Source organism: Microtus ochrogaster, unplaced genomic scaffold, assembly GCF_000317375.1.
Source record: "Microtus ochrogaster isolate Prairie Vole_2 unplaced genomic scaffold, MicOch1.0 UNK300, whole genome shotgun sequence".
Lineage (NCBI taxonomy): Eukaryota > Metazoa > Chordata > Mammalia > Rodentia > Cricetidae > Microtus > Microtus ochrogaster.
Genome location: NW_004949398.1, coordinates 36,694 through 53,353, shown reverse-complemented (window position 1 = coordinate 53,353; position 16,660 = coordinate 36,694). Strand labels below are relative to the sequence as shown.

General features: G+C 45.1%; 1 protein-coding gene across 3 annotated transcripts; it reads left to right on the top strand.

Annotated features, from left to right (window-relative positions):
- Nucleotides 1-162: 162 nt before the first annotated feature.
- On the top strand, nt 163-15,652 carry LOC101984944 (solute carrier family 22 member 21). 3 transcript variants are annotated; one of them, XM_026778517.1, is made up of 7 exons: nt 191-263; nt 681-747; nt 8,909-9,063; nt 9,930-10,101; nt 11,613-11,739; nt 14,252-14,352; nt 15,388-15,652. In XM_026778517.1, exons 3-7 carry the CDS (start codon nt 8,940-8,942, stop codon nt 15,635-15,637), a joined length of 774 nt encoding a protein of 257 aa, XP_026634318.1. In that variant the 5' UTR covers nt 191-263; nt 681-747; nt 8,909-8,939; the 3' UTR covers nt 15,638-15,652. The 3 variants fall into 3 exon arrangements, with proteins under 3 accessions (XP_005372268.3, XP_026634318.1, XP_026634317.1); XM_005372211.3 differs by lacking the exon at nt 681-747 and having other exon boundaries at nt 163-263; XM_026778516.1 differs by lacking the exons at nt 191-263; nt 681-747 and adding an exon at nt 968-1,459.
- Nucleotides 15,653-16,660: the final 1,008 nt, after the last annotated feature.

Sequence of the window (16,660 nt, the reverse complement as noted above, 5' to 3'; positions counted from 1 at the left end):
CCTGCTTTCTCTGCATTGCTGCCCAGATGAGCCATTGCTTGTGTTAGTGAGCGCATATACTCAGAACATTCAGGGATGCAGGGTATTCCAGTTCATTTAACAAGAAGCCTTACATGTCAGAAAAGAAGTGAGTGATGCATCCCTTTGCTTTTCCTACAGTGGGACCTGGTATGTAACGATGACTGGAAAGCCCCTCTCACCACCTCCTTGTTTTTCATGGGTGTGCTCTTAGGCTCCTTCATTTCGGGACAGCTCTCAGACAGGTAAGGTGTCTGGTACTGATCAAGGAGTATGTTCCTCTCCTTAACTTCAGCTGATGGTGTTCTCTTAGACCATAGCCATTCGTTTCAGAAGCAGCAGCATCTATGTCTAGCATGGACTTCCAACAACTTCCAAATGGGCCAACCTCTCATGTAATTTTCCAGTTCTTGTTGAGCAGAGAAACCTGAGCTAGCCAAGCCATGTGTACCCATGGTCCAATGACCAATTGCCTTGCCATGATTTGCTTCTATATATGTGTGGCCTCCTTTCACTGGGAGATTATAGCACTCTCGTATGAGAAAAAAGGGAAAGAGAGGTTGATGCTATCCCTGTGTGGATGTGCTGTATTGTAGAGCACTAGGCAATACCATGGTGCCCACCTCTGTATTCTAAAGATAGGATTCTTTCTCCCTGAGAAGGTAAGAGAAGATTGAGATCTCACCAGTCAGTTGGTGGTGTGAGGAGCAGAACTCTGGTGTCCCTTAGGTAAGTGGCCTGTGGTTATAGCTCTTACTGTATGACCAGGATAATGATTGTTATTTGTTACAAGCATGGTATTTATACAGATTTTTTTTTTTGGTTTTTCTGTAGCTTTAGTGCCCGTCCCAGAACTAGCTCTTGTAGACCAGGCTGGCCTCGAACTCCCAGAGATCCGCCTGCCTCTGCCTCCCGAGTGCTGGGATTAAAGGTGTGCGCCACCACCGCCCAGCCAGATTTAAAGCTTTTATCTGAGTTACATCAATGGCTCAGAAAATTTTTAAAAACTTGAAATTAAAGCAGTGGGTGGTGGTGTACACCTGTAATTCCAGTATTCAGATGGCTGAGACCACAGGAGCAAGAGTTCAAGTCCATCTTGGGCTACTCAATGAGAACCTGTCTCAGAAGCCAAAAGTAACAACTCATAAAATTATATGCAAACGGTTAGGGATGCGGAGTTGTTGTTATGTTTGATCAACATCAGTAGCTTTTGTGAAGTTCTCAGAAGGGTCTATTATGCTATATCCCTTTCTTGGAGCTTTATGATCTATCACAGACTCCTGAGGTCAGAAGAGAGGCTTGCTCCCGAGCTTGGCCATGGTGGCTCCGATAGAATTCTTCTATACCCAGTAGCATCCGGCTCAGAGAAAAGTCCAGGCAGAGACAGAATGTTATTCTGTCTGGGAAGTAAAGCTGCATTGCTCTGTCACATACACTCAAGGTAATATGATTACACATTTTTATCTATGGAGCATCGTCACTTCATTACTCAAAATTTTGGGGCTTTGTGTGTTGTTTTGTATGTTTTTATTTATTATGTATGTATATATATTGGAGGAGATGTATGTATGCCAGAATGTCAAAACATGCATTTGGAGGTCAGGAGAAAACTGTGGAATCCCACTTTTACTTCCAGAGATCCAACTGAATTCATGAGGCTTACATTTGCTTTTTGTGGGTCCTTTTTTTTTTTTTCTTTAGATAAGGTCTTTCTTGCCTTATGTGACCTGGTATTTGTTATGTAGGCCAGGATGACATTAAACTTGGGGCATTCCTCCCGCACACCTTCCTGATGCTAGAAATAAAAGAATGTACCAGCACACTCAGCTAATGAAAATTTACGTAAGTGTATATTTCATTAGATTTATTTTCAGGAGTCACCAAGTGATTAAAAACAAAAATACTCAAAGCTACCAGGGTGCATTAAAGAGGTCAGTATGCTGCCAGTTGTGGTGGCACACTTCTTCAGTACCTGAGGAGGCAGAGATGGGTGGTTCTCTGAGTTTGAGACCAGCAGTGTGTTCTAGAACAGCTGTTATCCTGAGGAACACTATTTCACAGAGACAGAAAAAATTAAAAACTAAAGAGGTCAGTAAGCTGTGACCATAGATTGCCAACTCTGGATTACCCTGCTGGAAAATGATGTTTCTCTTTATCTAGTAACAAGCATCAACAGATGGCTTTCATTGGTTTAGCAAATATGTAGTATGTAATGAGTGTCAAACACTGTTCTACATACAGCAAACCCTAAATGCCAAAGAGGGAACTGTATCCTTACAACCCTCTGAAGCAGGAACTGTTATTCCCAGTCTATAGGAAGGGAAAGTTAAACATGATAGTTAGGTTACATAGGGGCAAGTAGCTGGTTATACTGAGGCCCAGAAAGACTTGATCCTTTGGTTTTCTAGACTACTGTTAAAGACTTCTGGAACTTGCCTATTGGCAAGGCAGATAGACGGATTCAACTCTCTGAGGAAGTGATTGTTTTCCTTGGCAATGGGAAATAACAATACCAGAGGCTAGGGTACCGTGAGAGTGTCTGACGGGGCCAGAGGAGGCTTTACTGAGAAGCAAAGCATGAGCTGAGAGTGGAAAGATAGTAGAAGTTTGTGTCAAAAGTGGTGGAGAGATGAAGAGATTCCAGGCAGGAGGAGCAGCCATGCAGTAAAGTCTCCACCGAGGCTGGGGACTAGAGGTCCACTGTGCCTGACGTCTGGAGAGTAGGGTGGAGACAAAGGGCCGGAGGCAGGCAGAGGCCTGAGCAGATGGGCAAACTGGGCTTAGCTCAGATCACAACGAGGCATTTAGGTTCAGTGAGAAGCCTTGAGAGTTTTTTTTGTTACTTTTTTTTTAAAACTTGAGTGTGACATGCATTTTATAAAAGAATTTGACAGTCTAGTATTGATGGAAGGAAAATAAGAGAGACCTTTTTTCTTACACACACACACACACACACACACACACACACAACCTCTCTCTCTCTCCTTTTAGTTTTTGGTGTTTTGTTTTTTCAATACAAGGTTTCTCTTCTGGACAGCACTGGTTATCTGGCACTCCCTTTGTAGATCAGGCTAGCCTGAACTCACAGAGATCTATCTGCCTCTGCCTCCTGTGTCCTGGGATTAAAGGCGTGCACTGCCACACCCAGTTTACAAGAGAGAACTTAAAGGGATCAATTAAAATATTTTCAGTGCTTCTTTCAGAAGATGATAGGAGCTGGGCATAGGACCAAGGCTGGAGAGATGAGAGTGAAATCAGGAAGACTTGCTGACTGTGGGGAGTGCAGACAGAAAAGGCCTCTGGCCTTCATAGCTAAGACAAAGAACCACATTTGCAGGGGAGGCATTGGATACAATAGGAAGGTATTGAATTTGGGGTGATTACAAGAGAGATTCTGTGAAAGGTTCCTGTAGGTGTAATGGCAGGGGAGGGGCAGGAGCAGGCTGAGAGGTTCTTCAGGTAGAAGTGAGGAATTTAAGGGTAGAATGACCACTGAATCTCAAAGGACTTGATTTGATGTCAAAATCAAGGAGGAAGTACCCAAGCTGAGTGTAGAAACCATGCCAGTTGTGTGCTAGGTTACATAGATCTTTATGAGCCATCTTAAGAACCTGTGTGCCATACATGGAACACTACGATCACCTGAGGAAAGGGGAAGTCCCACACTAAAGGGTTTGCTCCCAAAGAAACAATGGAAACAAAATTCATGAGCATGCTAGGCATCACCTTCCCTACAGAGGGGAGATGGAGTGTGTTGGAGACCTTCTCTGAAATGTTTGAGGCAGGGAGCTAGGGATGTAGCCCAGTTAGTGAAGTGTTTGGCTAGCATGCATGAAACCCTAGGTTTGATCTACACACCCGAATAAACCAGGTGTGATGGTGTACCCCTGTAACCCCAGCACTTAGAAGACGGAGGCAGGAGGATTACAAGTTTAAGGTCATGCTCAGTTACATAGTGACTTACAGACCAGCCTGGGATACATGACACCCCTCTCTGAGTGTGTGATTGTGTGTGGGGTGTGTGTGTGTGTGTGTGTGTGTGTGTGTGTGTGTGTGTGTGTGTTGGCTTTTGCACCTGAAATCTCTTTTAAGCAAGCTTGCTCAGCCTGAAAATGAAAGCACTGAGTGCTATGTTCTGACTGCGGTCCTCGCCTGCAGCGTCCAGCATTGCCATAGCCTTTTGCACAGCCAGAGACATGTGGGGGCTTGTGAGGACGGCTCTGCACCTCACTACTTCTGAGTACGAGGTTGACAACCAAACCAGATTATGGCCTCAGTTGGTGTTCAGAGGAGCAGCAGTAACTTTTTAATATGGGAGAAATGTTGAGCTTTCTTCCTGGAATATTATTAAGTCGGAATTAAGATAATTTTATATTGTCATGCCTTCCCCCCTCCCTGAGATAGAGTTTCTCTGTGTGGCCCTAGCTGTCTTGAAATTCACTCCATAGACTAGGCTAGCCTCAAACACAGAAATCTGACTGCCTGAAATTGAAGGCATGCACCATCACTGCCTAGCCCATTGTCATGCCTTTTATGTGACATTATCAGGCTATCATTTTGTATTATGAGAGGTTCAACACTGGGAAGAAGTAGATTAATAGTTCCTGGTTTTGTAAATGTGTATGTTTGCCATTTTGTTGACAGCCTTTAAAAATGAGGTCTGTGGGTGGGAGAGATGGCTCTGGGTAATGGTACTTTAGATCTGGAAGCCAAATTACTTTAGATTCTGTCATTGTCACAGTTCAACCACAATGGAGTGGCCTGACAACTACCAGCAAGTCAGGCGGTAGAACTTTGTGCCTCAGAAGCCCATCCAGTGTCTGCCCCACCCAAGTTAGCACCCATGAGTAACCACTTCCAGGCCGCTGATGCACTCAGCAGATGCTCTTGCAGAGGCCCTGAGTTCCATTCCCAGTTCCCACATTAGGCAGCTCCCAGCTGTCTCCAGCTCCAGCTCCAGCTGTGGGGGATCTCATTTTCTGGTCTCTATGAGCACCTGTACTGACACATGTATGTATCCCCTACCCCACAAACATATATGTACACATTATTTAAAACAAAAATCTGCAAAAAAGCTTCCATTGACTAAGGTTATAGAAGAACCACTTCCATGTAAACAGCTGGGTGGCTTTGCTTTATAATCCCAGAGATAAAAGGGCAGGAGCAGGAGCTTATTGGCCAGCCACCCTAAGCTAATGGGTGAGTTCTAGATGCCAGTGAGAAACCCTGTCTTAAAATGAGGCGGACAGATCCAAGGGTCACCTGATGCCATGTGGCTCAGGCAAGCAAAAGTCACCCATGGGGCTGCCTGGGTCCTCATAGTCTGATGTACCTGAAGGCATCCACAGACACAGCAAGTGCCTTGAGCACCAGGTAGGTAGTTGCCATTATGATGAGCAAGTCTATGGTGGAGAAATGGGAGAGAAAGAGAAGCAGAATTGTTCTTGTGCTATGGTAAGAGGCAGTTCTGAAGAAGTGAGGGTGGTGACGAATTGACTGATGTTGGTGACCTGCCTGACACTGGGGCCAGGGTAATGTCTAGGCCCAGGCTGCAGCTGAGGTTCATGTCTGGGTCCAAGGCCCTACTGCATCCAGACTCTTTGTTGATGATTGTGGCTTCTGATATGATGAAAGGACATGCAGATGCTAAGGGTCTGGGCCACCACCTGGGGCCATGTTGGTGTCCAAGGGCCATAGTGCTCAGGAGGCATGCCAATCTGAGTGGCCTGTGCCGCCACATAGAGCCATGGTGAGCCTCAGCTGCTGCCAGTGACCATGTCTGAGTCCATGGCCCTGCTACAGCCAGAGTCTGTGTTGATGTTCTGTGACTCCCGATACCGCTGGGGGCTGTGCAGATTCCGGGATCTGGACAGCCACCTGAATCCATATTGGTGTCCAAGGGCCTTTTTGCTACCGGGGCCATGCTGCCATCAGGGCCATGGTGACATCAGGGCCTAAGCTGCAATTGAGGGCCATGTTCCTACTGCAGCAGGGATCTGTGATGATGTCCATGGCCCATGTTGCCATAGCGGGTCATAGGAACCATGTATGTTGAAATGCAAGGGCCATACTGAGCCAAGCCTGTCCCTCCCTGGCCCTGGGATAGTTGGCTCTGCCCCTTGCTTGAAGAAGGAGAGCTAGCCCTGCACCCCTATGGGAAAGCTCCCATCCACCCGCACTGGGGAGAGATGGCCCTAATGGTAGGAGCCTAAGAGAGCTGGCTCTGTCCCTCGCCTGACCGGTCAGCTCAGCTACCACCCAGACCCACATCCGGAGCCTTGGGTTGGCCCACACTAACTAGACATCTACCCCATCTCTGACATGCTGGAGTGCGGGAAGGGACTGGTGCTGCAGCGATAACTGCAGGGCAACAGCAGGCTATCTGAGAGGAGTTTCAGCAAAAGTGCAGTGATGATGCTGTACCAGAGGCCATGAACTAAACCAGTGGCTCATTGCAATGAGTATTTTGCGGGTGGGGGCTGATTGGACATACTACATGAAGTGCCACAATTCCTGGTACTAGTAGAATGAATGAAGAGGTATTAGAAAGATGGAGGAGTTAGGTGATTTTTGTTTGTTTTTGTTTTAAGTAATTTGGGGGGCTTGCTGCAGGGGTGAGGGAGGGATGTGGAGGGACGGGGAGATGGGTGGGGTTGGGGTGCATGACGTGAAATTCCCAGAGACTCAATAAAGAAATAGGTTTAAAAAATGATGTGGGCAGCTTCTGAATAATGACACTGAAATTGACCTCTAGTTTCTACATGCATAAATACACGTGCACAGGAGAACACGTACACACACACACACACACACACACGCATACACACACCAAAGAAAACCTCCAAACTGAGATTCTTGTTGTAAAGAAGATATGTAAAGAGAGCAGACAGCTTACGTCCAGGGAAGGGATTGATGCGTTTTTTGATGGTACTCAGGAAAACTGTAACACAGTAGGCAGATGGACACCTACAAACCTGAGAAAGCTTTGTTTCAGGTGTATCCGAGGGTGTTTCCCATAGTGTGCGAGTCTACATGGACTGAGAAGGTCCTCCATGCAGACAGTGTGGGTGAATGTATTCTCCAAAAAGAACCATGACCAAAAGAAAACAGAAGCATGCTAATCTAAGAAAGACAGCAGTCTGCACTGTAGATAATGATGCAAGTCTGCTGCTCCTCTGACCGCCTTCATGCAGTTGCCCATAATCTGTCCCTGTAATAAACGGTTTTGTATGTTCGGTTGTTTTTGTAGTCGTTTTTTTTTTTTTTTCATTTGTGCTGGAAGTTGAATCCAGGTCCTGGTGCTTGCTAGGCATGCCCTCTGCCACTGAACTATGCTCATCTCCTCCCATTATTTTGAATTACAAGTATCATTATCTATAATCCATTATGCTACATATTTCATATTTGTATCATTTCCAATAGATACTATTGTACTTCCACAATAAATAAAGAGATGGATTTTTTTGTATATCTGCACTTGAGAAAGATAAAAATTTCTCCAGATCTCAGCCCCTTGGGTGACCCATGGAGGGTTTTGTTGTTGTTTTTTAGGGTTGTTTGTTTTCCCAAAGATTGGGGGCTGGAGAGACAGTTCAGACATTTAGAGCACTGACTGCTTTTGCAGGGCTTAGGTTTAATTTCCAGCACCTATATAAAGGCTCACAGCCATCTGTAACTCTGGTTCTAGGGGATCTAATGCTCTCTTCTGACCTCTGAGGATACCAAGCATAAATATTATGCTCAGACTTATATGCAGACCAAACACCTATAAACATAAAATTAAAATTTTTTAACTCAAGCAGAAAAAAAATCAGATTGCTTGTCTGGTGACCTTTTACATTTTCAACATAAATGTGCTTACTGGCAAAAATAATGACCTGAGTTCAACCTCCAGTACTCATATGATGGATGGAGATATCAACTTCATAAGTTGCCCTCTGAACTCCACTTGGGTGCACCCCAATAAATAAAAAATGAAAGAAAAGTTTAGAATGAAAAGGTTGGAATTGTGAACTGGGGTATACCTCAATAGTAAAACACTGACCTAGAACAAGGTTTCTGACCCTGGTATCACAGAAGAAAGACTCAGGTTACATGGTTGCTTCAGCCACCTACAGTTATTAAATCTGAGTGAACACAATTGCCAGGCATGTCTGTTACCACATTACGGACTTTGAGCCATTTCTTTGTATTTATAAATACTTTGCTCCTGAATGTTATATACAAGTGACTATTTTATGTTTATCAAAATATGTGTGAATGTCTATTTAGTTGTGTAAAGTATATGAAATTTCTGTTGTGCATTTATTTCTCAAACCCTTCTTTAAAATGTAAATAAATGCAGTTAATTTTTTTTAACTTGGGCCGGGAGGTGGTGGCACACACCTTTCATCCCAGCACTCAGGAGGCAGAGACAGGCAGATCTCTGTAAGTTCAAGGCCAGCCTGGTCTACAAGATCTAGTTCCAGGACAGGTTCCAAAGCTACAGAGAAACCCTGTCTTGAAACACCCCCCCCCCCCCGCAAAAAAAAAAGAATTCACTTGGGAGAGAATATACTCAATATATTACAAAAGTCAAATTTTCAAGCAACTATATATTCGAGTTTTTTAACATGTATTTTGTCTTTAAAGTTATTATGAATATATGGATTTAAACATAACAAATGCCTTTCTAGCCTCTGTAGTCACTAGCATCAGTGAGGCACTGCCTTTGGAGCAGCCTGAATGTCCAGGCTACAAATTCATCCTGGAAAGTATCAGTGACAGCATGGGGACAGAGAGTAGAACCATCCTGGTGCCAGTCCTTATAACAGGAGAAAGCACCTCTCTGTGAAACCAGTTGCTGCTGCCTCTCTCGGCTGTTTCTCTGTGATCCTCTTCTCCTCCCCAGGTTTGGTCGGAAGACTGTGCTGTTTTGGACCATGGCCATGCACACGGGGTTCAGCTTCCTGCAAGTCTTCTCTGTGAACTTCGAGATGTTTACTGCGCTGTATACCCTTGTTGGAATGGGTCATATATCCAACTATGTGGCAGCATTTGTCCTGGGTATGGACATCAGTTGGAGTTCAGTTTTATATACTGTGTTTCACTTTTCTGGAGACAAGTTGTGATGTCCCTCAGGGAAAACTGGCTAGAATTCCCCAGTAAATAAACCTAGCTTACCAGCTGGGAAATAAAGCCTGACAATGGTTTCTGACTTCTGATGTCCAGTTCTCTTCTGGCCTCTGACTTGTGGCCCTTTGGCCTTATTAGTACTTAAGCCATTAACTAGGATTCACCACGGGGCATCCATTCTTAAAGACTTGCAAGGCAAGGGCCTAGGTAGCTAAGGAAAGAAGGAGGCACACCAGCGGGGGGGGGGGGAGCATGAAGGGCGGGCTCCCCAGGAAAGGGAGATGCCAAAGAGCATTGGTGGCTGTCAGTGTCTGCCAAGGACAGTGAGCTGAGAGGTCCAGTTAAGGTTCTGTCAGAGTCCACCATTCAAGGCTCTGACTCAGACAAGCCACCTTGTTCCCACTGGAAAGCTTCTGGTCTCCCTGTTTGAAAGAGCCTTGCTGAAGCAATCAGATCATTGGGTTCCTTAGGTTGTATTGTGGAAAGCATTATTTATTACTTTCTTTTCACATTTCCTAGAACATCCTTATTTTCCTCGAAGGATAATAGTTAGCATGTGTGGCTGGGGATGATGATGATGATGTTTTCATGAGAGCACTGTTGCCCAGGGACCTCAGAGAAACACCCAGGAGCAAAATCAAAGCAGTCTTAGTTCAGATGCAACCCTTCCCAGGGCCTCAGAACACAGCTAACTCTGCCTCCCTCCTTGTCTCTGCACTGAAAATGATACCACAGAAGAGTCATAAGAAAATAACCCCAATTAATGATTAACTTTACTCCTCCCTTGTTTTGAACAGGAACAGAAATTCTCTCCAAGTCAATTCGAATTATATTCGCCACCTTAGGAGTGTGCATATTTTTTGCATTTGGCTTCATGGTGCTGCCTCTTTTTGCATACTTCATCAGAGACTGGCGGATGCTGTTGCTGGCACTCACTTTGCCAGGGGTGTTGTGTGGGCTTCTCTGGTGGTAAGTGTGGCCCCGCCCCTTGGACCGACTGCCTTTGGGGAGGCTTCTGTCTCATGTCCAGTAGAGGGCAGCAGTAGTTCACAAACCCCAATTCTAGATCCCAGAAAAAGGTAGTGAATAATATTTATAAATCAGGTCAGAAAGTCTCTCCATACTCAGAAAAGCCTGCTAGTCCTGTGCCCTGTTCTAGGCTGAACTAAGAATTTGCTGCATGCAGATAGGGGCCAACCTAACCTCTGGGGAATTCTCAGATCCCCGTACAAGACAGCAAGACCTGGGCTGTAGATGCTTGATGCTGTGGCTCCAGGCATGGGTGTCGGGAGGTAAAGAAAGGGAGGGCTTCAGAAGTGAGCTTCCTTGAGTGGCTCTGCAGAGGAATGCAGGCTCCAGCTATACTTCCATCAGAGAGGCATTGATCAGGCAGAGCATAGGCCTCAGAAATAAGCCATGGAACTTGACAGAGGAACCAGGCAGGAATCACTCCTTACACTAGATCGGACTAAGGTGAGATCCTCATCCATCCATGTACAGTGGTGAGCACCCTGGAGACTAGTGGGAGAAGAAGAAATGGTGCATTATGGCTCCTGATTATGACAGCGGAGAGAGGGCTGCCTGGGGACAAGGAAAATATCCAGTAAGACTCCAGCCTTGATACCCATGCTGCTTTGTGGAAAGAGACTGACGAGTCCAAAATCAGAGGTGGACTGAGGAAGAAATGATGTCATGTGATCGCTGCAAGTTTCTGTGGATGTCGGGGACAGAGTAGAAGATGGCAGGATCTGGCTGTGCCTAACTCTCTGCACCAGGAGCCCATCCTGTGCTTGTCTCCTTAAAGCCCTCAAGGGGGCAGCACTGCTGCAGACGGCAGGTGCCAGCCTGAGTGGAGATCCCCTTGGGATGTGCAGGATGCTTGAGTTTTCCTCACTATAGTCAGTTTTCAGCAGAACTCATAGCTTATAGGGAGTGCTGGGCCATCTCTGTTTCTGGCTTATGAAAACACCTGATTGTAGAAGGAGGTGAGCAGACCTGCTTTTCGTCCCGCCCAGCTCCTGCATGGTTAGCTTTACACCAGAAATAACAACACACAAACTATTCATTTAAGCACTGCCTGGCCCATTAGTTCTAGCTGCTTATTGGCTAATTCTCACATCTTGGTTAACGCATTTCTAATAATCTGTGTAGTACCACAAAGTGGTGGCTTACTGGGAAGATTCTAACCTGCGTCCATCTTGGAGAGGAGAGCTATGGCGTCTGACCAACTATGCTTTCTTTCTCCCAGCATTATGTTCTGTCTACTCCATCTATCTAAATCCTGCCCTATCAAAAAGCCAAGGCAGTTTCTTTATTAACCAATGAGAGTAACACATAGACAGGTGACCCTCCTCCATCACCTGATACTCCATACACTCCCTCTGCACTGAAACCTCATTTCCCGTCTCTAGTCAAGCATGCCCAGCCTCTGGGAAAGCAAGCGAACAGGAGGCATCACTAGAATGCACTTTTACTTTCAGGTGTATCCCTGAGTCCCCCCGATGGCTCATCTCTCAAGGCCGAATTAAAGAGGCAGAGGTGATCATCCGCAGAGCTGCCAAAATCAATGGAATTGTTGCACCTTCCCCTATCTTTGATCCAAATGAGGTAAATTTGTGTGGAAGGTGGTGGGGAGACTTACTCTGGTCATTTTAGTTCAGCACCATACAGCACAGCTCACGGGAGCTCAGCCCTTACTCTACCCAAACCCCAGCCATCCCTAGAGCAAGGTCTGTTGAAATGCAGAAGTTAAAGGCATAGAGAGATGATTCAGTCTGTAAAGTGTCTACCACATAAGTGTGAGGACCTCGGTTCAGATCCCAGCAACCAACCAAAAAGCCAGGCATGGCAGAGTGTACGTGTAATCCCAACACTGGGGAAGCAGGGACAGAAGGATCCCAGGGACTTAATCAGGACTGGCTAGTCCAGCCATCTAACCAGTGAAGGAGAGATCCTGTCTCTAGTGTAAGGTAGAAAAGTGATTGAAGATGACACCCTAAGTCAACCTCTAGCCGACACACACACATACATTCCTGTGGTCCATTCCACATGTACACCCTTGAACATGTATACACTCGGACCTCTGAGGGTAAGTAATGGTTCTAGATACCTATTCTCTCCCATGGACTTTTTTCCATGCTTACTTTACTTCCTATCTAAGTAACATAAAGTAACAATATATTTTAACCATTTCTCTTTCTTTATTTCTTTTTAACATAGGTTCTCAATATGTAACCCTGACTGGTCTAGAAATCTGTATAGATCAGGTTGGTTTCAAACTCACAAAGATTTCACTGCCTATGCCTCCAAAGAACTGGAACTGAAGAGACATGCTGTCATGTCTGGATTACTTTTGATAATAAAATGCCTTTTATTAGCAAGAGGCTTCCATCAACTTTAGCTTTCTGGAAAGTCACTGTTTCTTATGCCTCAGGGTATAGATGGATTTTCTTTGGACCACCAGGTCACAAATACTAACACAGAGACTTATTATTAATTACAAAAGCTCAACCTTAGCACAGGTTTGTCCTAACTAGTTCTTATAACTTAAATTAACCCATACTTTTTAATCTACGTTGTGGCTCAATACCACATCTCTCTGTACTTCCCACCCTGCTTCCTCTGGGCTGGCCATTCAGATATTTATTATACAAATCACAACATTACATCTTCACACGATGTACAGATATCACACAACATCAGGGATTGTCATCGAAAGATAATCTGAACACTGGTAGATTTGCACTTAGTAGTGTTCTGTCTCTGACAGCTGTTTTTTCTGATGGCCATCTCTTCCCTGTTCTCATATTCCATGAGTAATTTCTTGTAGTGTAAGCTGCAGGCATGTTTGAGATGCTCTGGGCTGATGAGGACTGGGAGCTAGTGAGAGAGGAAGCAGTTGTTACAGGCAGCAAAGATGCTGATAGCCACCAAGAGTCCTTAAGTGGTGGCCCAGCAGCCACAGTCACTCATCACTCTCCAGCTCTAGAAGGTCTCTGAGGCACAGAAGTCAGGACTGGAGTGTGACTGAGGTCATTTTAAGAGAGGTGGAGTCAGTCTGGGTGAACGCTCCAGCCTCGTTAGCACCACTGAGGAAATGGAGCTGTTTCAGAATTTTTGAGTCCAGGATGATTTCACTGAACTACTGAGTGGGTAAAAACAAGTTCCCAAAGTGTGTTGGCTAAGAAAGAGCATCAGTGTGTTTAGACATGAGATTTAGTGATGGCCTTGGCTCTGCTGAATCTCATAAGAAGTTACTCTGGGTGAAATATGGGTTAGTTTTTCTATTTTCAATTTGATATTTTTTTTTCTGGAAGAAGACCAGTAACTACATAGTACAAGAACTCAAATTATTCATTATTTAAATGTCAGTTCAGTAAAATACACAGCCTTATTTTTCTCTAACTGAGATAGCAGGGAGTCATCCTTGCATGGGAAACCTCAAAGTCCTCCCTGAAAGGTGGCAGTGAGCATGGGCAGGGTAATCCAGTGAGGTGGCTGTCACCTTGTGGTGTAGGAGGTCCTTTCGTCGGTATATTCCTTTTCTTGGTTAATGAATAAAGAAACTGGCTTGGCCTGTTGATAGGGCAGAATTTATGTAGGCGGAGAAGACAGAACTGAATGCTGGGAAAAAGAAGGGCAGCGTCAGGGGATGCCATGGATCCACGGCTGGAGGTAGCCGTGCTAAGACTTCGCTGGTAGGCCACGACCTTGTGGTGATAAACAGATTAATAAAAATGGATTAAATTAAGATGTAAGAGTTAGCCAACAAGAAGCTAGAGCTAATGGCCAACCAGTGATTTAATTAATAGAGTTTCTGTGTAATTATTTCTAGTCTAAGCTAGTCAGGTGGCTGGGATGAATAAGTAGCCCTCCTTGCAACAACATTGGTTTTCAATTGCTGGATACCTCTCTTTATCCCTCATTGCCCTTCAGTTTCCTTTTGTCATTGACTAGGCCTACAGGGGGCCTTGGTCATCAAAGGTCACTATACTTCTGTCTTTTCAAAGAAGAACCTTAGGATGCTCCCTAAATCTTGAGAAGTAGATGGTGAAAATAATGGGTTGCAGGTCAACAGACATTTTCTCCTTCTATACCATTAACTGTATTCTTCCTGCAGCTACAAGATGCAAGTTCCAAGAAGCCTCACAAACACCACATTTATGATCTGATCCGAACCCGGAATATCAGGATCCTCACCATCATGTCCATAATCCTGTGGTGCGTAAGTGAGACCTGCCTGAGCCTTCCCCACTCTCAGAACTCTTTGTCTATAGGCATGCTCAGACCGAAGCTGAAACCTCTGTCCTCACATGATGCAAGGTTGCCCTTGTGATGGATGGCAGCCACAGGGACATAACAGTTCTTTTGTAGTGGAAGCCCAGGAAAGGAAAAAGTGATCAGGAGAAAATGTTAGGATCTAGGGATCCCACAAGGGAATCCCACAGGTCCTTCCTGTCCCTTGTCCCCTCCTTCAGTAGATTCTGTGTGGTAAATAGGCAGGAAGAGACTGTCAGCAACTCTGCTATGCTCATGGAGACAGAGGGAGCTCTCCTACAGTGAGGCCACGGTGTCTGTCATTTGCACACGCACCCTGCACATCCCCATGCCTGGCTGTTTCCTCTTCAAAGTGTTCTCTGTTGATGGCCCACACTCTGGCTGGGACAGTTGTGGGTTTGAAGAAGGTTTATCCTTTAGGTTCCAGGGGCTGCTAAGAGCTTTCTGGAAACATAAAAGTGGCATATGGCCCTTCTGGGATGTTCATAGAGCAGTGGTTCTCAACCTTCCTAATGATGCAACCCTTTAATAAGTTCCTCATAGTGTGGGGACCCCCAACCAAAAGATTATTGTCCTTGCCACTTTATTACTGTAATTTTGCTACTGTTATGAATTATAATGTAAAAATTTCTGGAGATAGAGGTTTGAAAAAAGAGTTGGGACAATGGATTTTTATAAATGTTTTGTTGTAACATTTTAATAGTGAAATGCAGGTTGGGACTTATCCCCTAATGATTAAGCCAATGTCAATTAATCAATCATTTTGCTGAGACACTTTCTTTATGAAATGTTGTGCATTTCAAACATACCCAGGGAAAGTTAACTTTTATGCTAGGAAGTAAGGCACAGGGTAAAGTGCCCTTCCATTCCCTGTATCAAGAGCAGTTCAGAACTTCCTGAAGATGAATGTCTTTCAAGGTGTATGGTTCTGGGGTGATGGGTGCTGTTTATCTGGGTCTCTTTTGTTCCCTGTTGCAGGCTGACCATATCTGTGGGCTATTTTGGACTTTCTCTTGACACTCCTAACTTGAATGGGAACATCTACCTGAACGGCTTCCTTTTGGCAGCTGTTGAAGTCCCAGCCTATGTGTTGGCCTGGCTGTTGCTGCAGCATGTGACCCGGAGATATTCCATGGCTGGTTCCCTTTTCCTTGGTGGCAGTGTCCTTCTCTTATTGCAGCTGGTGCCCTCAGGTATGGATGGTGTTTGTTTGCAGGATTCAGTCTAATGTGTTCCACTTTCCTTGAACCAGGAAGTGAATACAGTCAGGACCATTAGATCTGTGTTACAATGTACACTGTTACAGTGTCCAACGCTCACTTAAAAATCAAGAGGTTACCCAGGTGATAATGGTGCACACCTTTAATTCCAGTACTTGGGAGGTAGGGGCAGGCAGATTTCAGTGAGTTCGAGGGCCTAGTCTAGAGAGTTCCAGAACATCCAGAACTGTTACACAGAGGAGACCTATCTCCAACAAAAAAGAAAAAGAAAGAAAGAAAGCCAGGAAGGGCATTTCAGAAAACTTGATAGAGAAGGGAAAAGTAGTCACACCTGTAATCAAAGCACTTGGGAGGAGGGTGCAAGAGAATGAGAAGTTCAAGGTCTTTTTTGGTTATATTGGGAGTCAGATGTCAGCCTAGCCTACATTAGAGCTCTGAGAGGGAATGAGCCCAGTATACATCAGGGTATAAAAGGAACTAATAAGTGAAGACGAGGGAGAGGTAAAAGAGAACTGAGGCTATGGGCAGGACTGTGCTGGTAAAACTGACTTGATAATGCACTAATAGACAGGAGGAACCCTTTCTAACAACCTGGGGAACAGATGACAAGCCTTATTTGTCCATCACTTGACAGAATCATTCATGGCCCTCTGAATTTTGGGACCTGTGGTGGTAACTGTGAGACTGTACAGAACAACCCGGTGTGTGGCAGAAGGAACCTGGGAGTGACTGCAGTACCCTCACCTGAGCTCAGAGTGACCTATGGGTCACAGTAAAGTCGATTGGACGATCATCCCTAAGTTCAGATGGCTTATAGATATTTTCAGTGACTTTGTTATACTTATTTATTGGGAGCAGGGAGACGTGCTTCCCAGCACACATGTAGAGGTCAGAGGAGAGCTCGCAGGAAGTGGGAAGAGTCAGTTCTCCTCTTGTACTGTGTGGGTCCTGAGAATCACAAGTTCTCAGGCTTGGCTGAAAATGCCCTTACCTGCTGAGGCACCTCAAAGCCCAGATCTGTGAACTTGTTG